Source organism: Erythrolamprus reginae, chromosome 13 (assembly GCF_031021105.1).
Source record: "Erythrolamprus reginae isolate rEryReg1 chromosome 13, rEryReg1.hap1, whole genome shotgun sequence".
Classification (NCBI taxonomy): domain Eukaryota; kingdom Metazoa; phylum Chordata; class Lepidosauria; order Squamata; family Dipsadidae; genus Erythrolamprus; species Erythrolamprus reginae.
The window spans coordinates 15,261,301-15,271,502 of record NC_091962.1 but is presented as its reverse complement, the minus strand read 5'-3'; the positions used below and the strand labels follow the sequence as shown (position 1 = coordinate 15,271,502).

At 43.1% G+C, this 10,202-nt stretch overlaps 1 protein-coding gene across 2 annotated transcripts; it reads right to left on the bottom strand.

Moving 5' to 3' along the window:
• Window positions 1-3,593: 3,593 nt before the first annotated feature.
• Window positions 3,594-9,177, bottom strand: LOC139175559 (methanethiol oxidase-like). Of its 2 annotated transcripts, XM_070766715.1 has the most exons (12): window positions 9,090-9,177; window positions 8,885-8,944; window positions 8,467-8,579; window positions 7,322-7,507; window positions 6,632-6,752; window positions 6,216-6,398; window positions 5,696-5,871; window positions 5,360-5,438; window positions 4,897-5,018; window positions 4,564-4,656; window positions 3,983-4,101; window positions 3,594-3,726 (listed from the first exon to the last, which is right to left on the bottom strand). In XM_070766715.1, exons 1-12 carry the CDS (start codon window positions 9,175-9,177, stop codon window positions 3,594-3,596), a joined length of 1,473 nt encoding a protein of 490 aa, XP_070622816.1. The 2 variants fall into 2 exon arrangements, with proteins under 2 accessions (XP_070622816.1, XP_070622817.1); XM_070766716.1 differs by lacking the exons at window positions 7,322-7,507; window positions 8,885-8,944; window positions 9,090-9,177 and having other exon boundaries at window positions 8,467-8,562.
• Between the last annotated feature and the right edge of the window lie 1,025 nt (window positions 9,178-10,202).

Below are 10,202 nucleotides of genomic sequence, written 5' to 3'. Positions count from 1 at the left end.
ACTCATCACATTTTTCAATTTTATAGGTTTGCTGACTCAGTTCAGTGCGCATTGAGAATCAGCTGTTGGAGATGGAAGGCCGTAAAAATCAAAAACAACATAATTTTGGGGTGGTATCATGATTTGAGGGCTTTGCAAAAGGAATGGAAGCCTGCACGTCAGCTGCCCCTCAAGTTCAGTGAAAGGTTTTTGAATTGGTTTGCACCAAAGTTACAGTTTCAAAAGACTAGCAAAAGTGAACATCTTTTAGTTTTTAAAGGAGCTTCATGAATTGAAATTGGAATTGCAACCATCGCCCCTTCTCCAACTTCCAAGCAAGCTCTGTGCCTCCCAACTGCGGTTCCAGCTGTGGCCATCCATCCCATTTATTAAGTTTCAATAGAAAATGGAGCTCTGACCACCTACATTCATGGGACCTCAAGGTAGCACCTTCCCAAATAAGGGACCAAGGACTTCCAGCCTGATCCATCTGCATTCACATACTAGAAAAGGGAGTTAGCCTACATCAAGGCCACATCCATCCCTTGGGATGCTTAGATCTGGCCTGCAGGGTCACCCTGGAAACAACGAAGTACTGGCCCGTTGTGCTACTGCCAATCAAAATACAATTTGGGAGGACCACGTACGATCTTGTCTAGCTAAGTTTTCACTGGCAGAGGGTTGCAGAAGGCCGTCACAGATAAAAATGGAGCTTCGGAGCCCGTTTTGCTGGCAGAGTGCTTGGACCGCCACAGGCGCCACCGAAATGAATAATGTTGAACTTGCGATGCCCACCTTGGCACATCTAATCCGTCCTCCCGATGCCAGTCACAATGCCGACGTGGCCCACTATGAGATCGAGTTTGACACCCCTGGTCTAGGTGATCTCCAGTGGCCCTTCCAACACTCACAATCTATGGACTTGGACTGTTCAAAGTTTGATTCAGGTTCTGTGGAGGAAAACAAACCGGGCAATGGTTGTTGGGTGCAATACTTTTTAATACAAGAGGCAGCATCACACGTTTCAAAGTCCCATCGCTTTATCAGATAAAGGCTTGTTAAGCTACTGAAGACGAAAACAAACGAGCTTCATATTAAGGGATCAGAGGGAAATTACTGCTTATTTTGCTTTCTTTTGTCTCAGCAAATTAGTGCTAAGAGATTTCAGAGTTTAAAATGAAAGTGTGAACACTGCTAGCAACATTCAGGTTTCAGACCTGTCAGACATGCACATTGTATGAGAAATGGTCCTTTCTCCTCTTTGCAGGGATTCTTAAAATCCTCAGATAGGGCTGCCATACAGCAAGATTGTGATTGCTTCATGTGATTTTTTCTGGTCAAACAAGAAATGCCCCAGCTAGAGGGAACCACAAACCTAGGCAAGAAAGAAGTTGTATCTCAAGGAAAAAGTGATTCTACACATTCTTTTTGTTTCCCTGAAAGACTTCTATCTGTAGACATTGATTTTTTTAAAAGAAAAACATTATGATTCTCACTATTCCTTAGTAAGTAAGCCTTCAGTAGGAGTATAATATCAGGCGCCAAGATGTAAAAGGAATCAAAGGTTCAGTGTCGATTCAGGGCTTCCCTAGCATCAGGTTAAATGGTTGGAATTAAAATTAATATTTGCAATGTCTAAAGTTGGGGAGTTTCTTAGATGCAGATATCAGAGGTAGTGTCACTGCCGGGAGAAGAGTTTTCAAATTTTCATTCTTTTAAGATGCCTTTTTTTGTGTGTCCACATTGATTCATTTCAATTTTAAATGTCATAATCTTTCTCATGACTGTTATGAAACTTGAGTTCAATGGATTCCAATAATTTTTCTTTCCAGGAATTTGGAAGATTTATTCTTGGAAGTATGCTTGGAATTCAGTTTTAATTGGTATAATTTTTCTCGTGACAGTGTTTTTCATAGGTGTCATCCTATCTCACTACATTATAATTATAGACCATTTAGTCAACGCCAAGTGAATGCACCGGTAAGAAAGGCCGAACCACATTAAGTGTTGCTCTTTTGCTCAGTCAAATTATCTCATGGAAGAAGAAAACCCCCAAAGTACAACTTCATAGAGCCATAAGTTTAATACAATTAGGCAATTGCGCATCTTTCATCCCTACGTTAAGACAAGTCAGGCACCTTCTGTCTTTTTCTGTTGTGTTCTCCTTTACAGACTTCTTCACAATTCTCTGAGATTATCTCTTCTCTACCTGGGAAGAGTAAAAAAACCCAACATTCAAAATTTCCCTCTCTGTGGAAAGGAAAAAAACACAAGTGAGACCTGTCAGATTCATGGTGTCTTATCAGTCTCCAGTTTGTAACTCTGAAGTGTGTCACATTTCTTGTGTGTTCCATGCCCACTTCACAAGTCTGACAGGATTGGAGAGACCTCACCACAAAGCTGCATCTGAGGAACCTCAGCTTCTGGGCTGGGCCCTGGTGGATTTGGCGGAAAGTCCTTGCTTGGAACTTTGTTGTGACAAATTGGTTCCTTGTCTTGCTGGCTTCTGTTGGAGCAAAGGCCTTTCATGTTCTGCTTAAATTCTACAGTTGGGATGTGTATCCTATCATAGCTTCACCTGACTGCTGTGAAACTTGCATCCAGTGAAGTTGAATGTATTATTCTGACAGCTGACATCATCGGAACGTCAGTGCCTATCGTGTCTTTCAAACTCAGCCCCATGCCAAAGTTGTGTCCTTCCAATTTTGATGAAGTGCCACTGTGGTGTAATGGTTAAATGTGTTGGATTAGATGCTGGAGACCATAAATTTTAATGCTGTTTTAGGCACGGAAGCCAAGCTGGGTGATTTTGAGCTACTCCTCTCTAAACCTCAGGAAAAAGGTGTTGGTCATTAAGGGGCTTTTAAAATGAATTTTGAGAAAAATACATAGAGTTGGTCAACGGTTGCCACTCTCTTCTTTAAATAAAATTTACCCTCCAGGGTTTGTATTATCGAGAAAGTTTTTTATTGCAATGACAATTTCCCTATACACATCCGCCTCAAAGATGGAAATCTGTCCAGCAGGATTAAACTACTGTAAGGTCCAGCTCTCTCCCTTATTCAAGAAAGTAAAGACTCTTGAAACATTTCAAAAGGAACCTTTTATTGAACAGGGGTGATAGCAGGATGAAATAAAAGCAGACTCTGATGATCACAGGTAATGAAAGTAGAATAAAATTAATTGGAACTGTTTCCAACAGTCAGATGTGGATTGAGCCATTCCGCAGGCGTGAAGATGTCATTGTGCTGCCACTTTGAGAATGGGATAAGGGAGGTTTCTCAGGGTCATCTTCTGCCAGCTTTCAAATGATGCAACCCACATGACCCTCCCTCCCCCTCCGCAAAAGGACAGAACATCACAGGACGACGCGATGCCAGGGAAAAAATTATAAATCAATGGCACGCAGGATATAGGGTACCTGAGGAAGAAAGTAATAAAGTCAATAATGCAGACAAGGGTTCCCCCTTCCCTCGAAGAATGGCAGTTCCATGGATGTGACAGCCATAAACCAACACCTGCTCTCTGCTTCAGTTCCTTGCCCACTAAATTCCAGCGTAGCGATGGGGTAGACTCAGAGGAATGTCTCAGACCCAGATGTCCGCAGTACAGTTTCACGGGTAAGTCATTTCTTTCGCACGAGCGGGACCCCACGGCTCCTTTCCGAAATCCACCAGGAAGTCCGGATTCACACAGAGACCCCCGTTCTCCGTGTCCACGTCAATCTGGAGCATGACTGAGCCTTCCCTGCAAAATAAGATGAATTCAAGGTTAGGAAGGAGGGTTCTTTGCTTGCCTATCATAATGCTGGAAAAAACCAATTAGGGAATTCTAGAGATGGGAAAACTTTGTGTGCAATTCCAGTATTAATAGAGACAATAACAACGTAGTAGAAAGTTGGAACAAGATTTATTTGGCATGAATTAGAAGAAAGAGTAGGAGAGGAGCCCACCTCCCTGCAAATTTGGTCTGAATGTTCTTCGTCGGTTGAGAGATTTCATACCTGAACAGTTGTGGATAAAATTGCTCATCCCACGGTGTATAGAGACCACTGGTAACATAAAGCCTTTTTCCATCCGGGCTGAGCTGGAGCATTTGGGGTCCCCCGTATACTTTCCTTCCCTAAGGTGAAAAAAAGCAAGGAGTGGTCAAGAAAAATATTGGGTCCAAGGAGGCTTATATATACAGCAGATCTGCTGCAGTATATTAATTTGGGCTTTCAAGAGGTCCCATAGAAAAGAAGCCATGCTCTGTGTTGAGAATCATTCCTTGTCAGATTCCCTGCAAGTATCTCAAACCGGGATCTTTTTTCGGTGTAATGCATGACCTAGGGGAAGCGGTTGAAGAGATGCTGCCTAGGAAACAATCTGACGAAAGGAAGGAGCCGCTGGTGGCTTAACAGTCATAGGAAGAAACTTAGGAAGGACATACACAATGGATCAAGCTATTAAAAGTGTCAGCAGGAATGTCAGACCTGCAACATTCTCTTAATGTAGCCTTATATTAAAGTAGAATAGGTTCATCTAATTGTGTAACCTGCCTGTATTTCCAGGGAGGGCTGATGCCCAGAAAACAGAGGCTCACCTGGATCATGAGGGGATCTGGTTGGCAGTCAAGCTCTTCATCCTTAATCACAGTCACCACCCCACCTTTGGAGATGCTGCCTCCTACGAACACCTGCAGCACCCAAAGGAAGGGTCAGTTCAGGCCGAAGGTCAGTTTTCCCTTCCCCAAATGGCAATCGTCCTCAGTTCAGACTGTGGTATTTGGAAGTTCACCCCATCTGAACACCTTTAGAGATGCTTTGCCAATAACTGAGGGCTTAATTAGATCTCTGCATAACACGTCATCCTGGTTCCAGTGGTGGAAAGAAGGGACTCCAAGCCTTCCAGGGCCTTTAAGTGGGAGAGAGCTCACCTGGCCCAATAGCCGAGGGCAGTGGGGATCAGTAATGTTGTACTGTCGAACGTCGCCATGTAACCAGTTGCTCATATACAGGAAACGGTCATCCAATGAGATAATGAAAGCCGTGTTGTATCCTGGAGAAAAGAAAGTGCTCAGAAATAAGATCAGGAAGAAAGTTGGATGGCTTCATTCTCTGGCATGCAACATTTGCAATAATTTTCATCTCCCCAAAAGCTGCAGATATCTTTCAGTTATGATGAGACTCAGCTTGTTCGCAGCCTATTCTCTGTTAAAAATCCTTAATTTGAAGATGTAGGTTACAAATAGTAATATTTTATATTATTGTTTTATGTTGTAAGCCCTCCAGAATATCATGAAAAATGGGCAGCATATACATTCTTTCATACATATGAAGAATGTAGAGGGTTGAGATATCAATAAAAAACAAAAGCCCTCCTGTACTATATTTACGTACCTGGCATCTCAGGTAAATACCACCCGGTGACCTTCTTGCCTGGAATCTTTATTACATTCTCCATGATCCATGTCCCATCCTGCAAAACACGCAGGGTTGGTTGGGACATGCAGCGCTTTTAAAGTGAGGGGGTAAATCCGGTTTTGCTTAATAACTACATAATTCACCTAATGAACATAGTGATGTGGAAAACTATTGGTAATATTCACTCTTTTTAATACAGCATTTTACCCGTTCCTTTTTTTCTGAACTGAAGCCTCAGATGCCAATTCTTTCTGATGGACAAGGTGACAGGGGGGCTGGGGCAAAAGAGAAAGAAATTCTACTTCTTATCACCTTCTTGTAAATATGATGTATGGAGCCATCTAAGACACAGCTCACAAAGCCGTGTGACGAATCTGGGTTGTGCAGGAAGCGGACTGTTGCAGGGACTGAATCCTCCCCCATGTCAATGGACTCAACGAGGCAGTGGGTGGACCAGTCCCACACGTTTAGGCGACGGCCAAAGATGCCTACAGAGGAAAGGAGAAGAATCATCTCAAGAACCTCTGGTGAATAGGAATGCCTCCTGCCAGAGGGTCTTCGGGAGGTTGTAGAGGTTTCACTAAGCAGTTCCTGAGAAGGGTGGTGGGCTTTCCTCATGTTGGAGACCCCCAAGCAGCAGCTGAGGTCCCACCTCTTGGGGAAGGGCTAGCTCTAGATAGACGAAAGGGTTGGATTAAATAGCCACCAACCCCCACTCCCACAGTGCCATCCTTGCACAAGGAGTTTTGGGTCCCACTTTAGGTAAGAGTCCAATCCCCCTGGACTTAAGGACCGTTGGACCTTATGCTTGGGTAATATTCCACCTTCTCACCTTTCCCCCGAAATTCAGGGTTGAACCCGTCTTCAAGAAATTTGGGGATCGCCAGTTCAGTGCTGAATAGGACGTTATGCCTTGGTTTGTAGGAGAAGTCAAATCCTAGTGGAGCCTGTTCCCCCGGGCGGTTCCAGGTACCCTTCACTTCCCATGTTTCCGTATCCACCAGAATAAATGCGCCTGTAGTTTGGGGTTCAAATGAATTTAAACAGATGTAGGTAATGGCCAGGAAGAGTAGGCTGAAAGTAGTTGGCCCCATTCAGAATTGTCCAGGAGGTGGCACTAGCTTGGAAGATAATCCAAATTTCAGGTTTTGGAGTTTGTGGAGAAAGTTTCTCTCCCAACATCCTCCGAGCCACATCACAGCACCTCAATCTGAACCCCATTTTTGGAAAACATCTGCCCAGCGGTACCTTTTCCATTGCCAAATAGGTCCCCTAGGGAGCTGATCATGACTTCTCCATTGCCCAGATAGTGTGGGGCAAGTAGTGAAGCTCCTTTGGTTTTACAGAAGACCTCTCTGGGCTCAATCACCTGTCAAGTTTGTGGAAACGAAGAGAAAATAAAAACTCTTGCACTGTAGTTTGTTTGTTTTTCCTTTGTAACTCTTCAAATAGCTTTGATCTAAAACCTCCAGAGCCGACCTCCAGACATTGAAACATGGGGGTTGTTGATACGAATGTGACAGGGTGAAATAAAAGATTTAAAAATTAGTGTGACATCTGTTGTATAATCAGGTCGTTCGTCAGGATTTCTTTCTTTACTGAAATAAATTGCTGATGTGGGAATGGTAAACTGGTTACTATCCTATGCTGTAGATATTCATCTTGTAAAAGTGGGGTCCCTTTTCTTAACTTTATTTCCTTTTCATTTAAAATCAACAAAAATTTTTGATTTTATTCCTTTTGTTCTATACACAACGGTTTTGTAGATAGACTTGAGAACCACAAAAACCGGGTGTATGCATTTTTTTTTAATCCAATGTCTGTGGATATATATTTTGGCTTGGGTCAGTTATAAAAAGGTCAAGTGGTTATAATCAGAGGTTTAAAATCCCTTGCACTTCCTCCCTGTCTTGCACCCTAAGAAGATGGACGGGCTACCTTGAACAGGCAGGGAGCTTGGGGGTCAGTCTCGGTGTCCACAACATAAATCCGCGAAGAGCTGTAACATGGAAGGACCAGCCTGTTGCCTTTCTTGCTGGTGTCTCCGAAGGTGTTGCAGGAAGTGTTCCAGCCCATGAAGTGAAGCTCATCATTAATGTACGGCATTTGTAGCCGGTGAATAACCTGGTTGTGAAAGGCAGAGATGAAATCTGCATTGTTTACATCATCAGTTCAGGTTAGATTCCTCCATCTGTTCCTAAGAGTTTGTGATTTGCATATCTGGATGAAGAACACTGTTTCCAGAATAGAACTTTGTTAGTAGAAAGTGGTATTTCTCTGGGAACAGAATCTATCTGTTGAAGTCCACATTGGTGACAGGAAGGGCATCTGGCCAGTAAACACTCAGCTCCTTTCAATTGCCCAGATTCTACCTCGCAAGGGTTTATTATTATCATTAAAAGAAGATAATGGAAGGAATACTTCTATTTGGTGGAAGATCATGTTGGCTGTGGGTTGTTACTGACAGAATACAGGTTCCTCTCCCAACGGGCAAGCGGGACAGCGATAAGACAGACGTGCCTAAAACTCACAGCCTTTTTCTTCCCAGTCTCATGCGCCCTCTGCGCAAAAGCGCAGAAGCCATTCCAACCCTGGAGCTGAAGTCCCCACATTTGTGAATGCAAGAGCATTCATCTAAGCATCACCCGCTACCTTTATGGACTGTGAGTAGGCCCATTGCATTATAGATAGGAGACTGCAGTACCAGCTAAGATCCTTTAAGCCCCCTTCAGTTCTCACATGACGGTTCCTTCCTCAGCTACACCTAGTTAAGGTGTCTTTGCATAACTGGCAAACCTGGGTGAGGATACCCATTAGATACGGAGGAACAGAATGGCTAGAAACACACTGGAAGCTGCTGAGCTTTGTTGGGCTTAGAAAAAGATTCACGTCGTTTGATTGTAGTAAATTGCTCCCAGGTTTCCAAGTGTTTTGTAAACTGAGAATGTGTCTGAACATGTTGGTATAAATTCTCCATGATTTATGACTACAATGGGAATGCAAGATATTAAAGAGAGGCCTAAGGAAAGGGAAACCAAGGAAGCATTTGCAACATCGCCCCAAATACCAGAATATCCTCGTACTTGGCAATAAGTGGGAGATTCTGGATCCACATCCACCGTGGCGAGATAATCAGGCATTTGGGTTCCCGTTCTGCTTAAGATGCAAAGCACGTACATCAACGTCTCTTGAGGTCCTAGGGAAAAGGTCCAAATTTTAGGCTCCTGGGCCTGAACCTTAAATCTATTCTGCCTGAGCAATATCTGATGTTCACCCATGCTCTTAGGGTGTTGGATTAAGCCATGGTGTGAACTGAGTCATTGGTCAAGGGATTCCGATACCAGATCAGTGGTCTCATGCCAAATGGCACAATTGATTTGCTCCACACACAATGAGGTGGATTAATATGAGATGTGAGCCCACCCCTCGTTTCTGTGGCTGGACTGAATGTCCTCTTCCCAGCCCTGCTCTCCAGAATGGGAAGATATGACCCTTTCTTACCTTTTATGGCATCCAAGGGCGTTGGATAGCAACGTTCTGAATAGCAACATTCTTCCCCCTCTTTAAAAAAGAAGAAGAGGGATATTTAGCTTCTGAGCATCAGCAGATAGAAGAGAGACACGGGTGTTTTAAGGAAAGTGGCTGATAGGTAGCATTGGTGAAAAAGTCAGGTGCCTCCCACCCAAGAAATGTGTTGACTTCCTACCTTCGCTCGTCTTCTTCGGAGGCTGCTTCTCGGCATCCCTTGTTCGTTGTTTGAACATTTCCCTCTCTTGCTCTGCCTGTGTTTGCATACCTGAAGTTCTGCTTTCTTACAGCTGGCTTATATACCCCATGGGAGCTGACTGAGTTTCACTCATGTCCTTTGGGGCTGTGAAAAAAAATAGCAGACTTAATATCTTTGTTTCATCTTTTTCTCATCACACTTTTGATTTTATCTTCAGAACAGGTTATCTGAATTCCCATCACATTTGCTAGTTTTATAGGTTTGCTGACTCAGAACTGAATAACAAGACTTTCAGGGAAAAGTACTTCTGTGCACATTGAGAATCACCTGTTGGAGACGGAATGCTGTAAAAATCAGAAACTACATAATTTATTTATTTATTTATTTTATTACTTAGATTTGTATGCCGCCCCTCTCCGAAGACTCGGGTTGGCTAATTTGGGAGTGGTTTCATGATTTGAGGGCTTTGAGGGCCTTCTCTGCTCTTTTGCAATCTCGAATTGAAATTAGAATTGCAACCATTGCCCCTTCTCCAAATTCCAAGAAAGTTGTGTGCCTCACAAGGTGCTTCCTCCCACCCATCACGTCTATTGGGTTCTGATAGAAAATGGAGCTCTGCCCACAAACATTCATGGGACCTCAAGGTAACACCTTCCCAAATAATGGATCCATGGAATCAATAATTTTTCGTTTTGAGAATTTGTTGGGTTCATTCCTTGGCAGTGTGTTTGGAAATCAGTTTTAATTTGCATAATCTTTCTTGTGACAATGTTTTTCATAGATGTCATCCTATCTCACTACATTATAATTATATTAGATCATTTACTCAACGGCAAGCGAATACAAAGACAGGAAAGGCCCTACTACATCAAATGTTGCTCTCTTGCTCAGTCAAATATCTCACGGAAGATGAAGAAGCCCAGAAAAAGTACAACCTGATAGAGCCATGAGTTTAATACAATTAAGCAATTTCGTATCTTTCATCACAACATTAAGACAAGTTGGGCAACTTCTCCCCTGCTTCTTTTTTGTTTGCCTTGACAGACGTCTTCACAATTCTCTGAGATTTTCTGTCTCTACCTGGGAAGAATC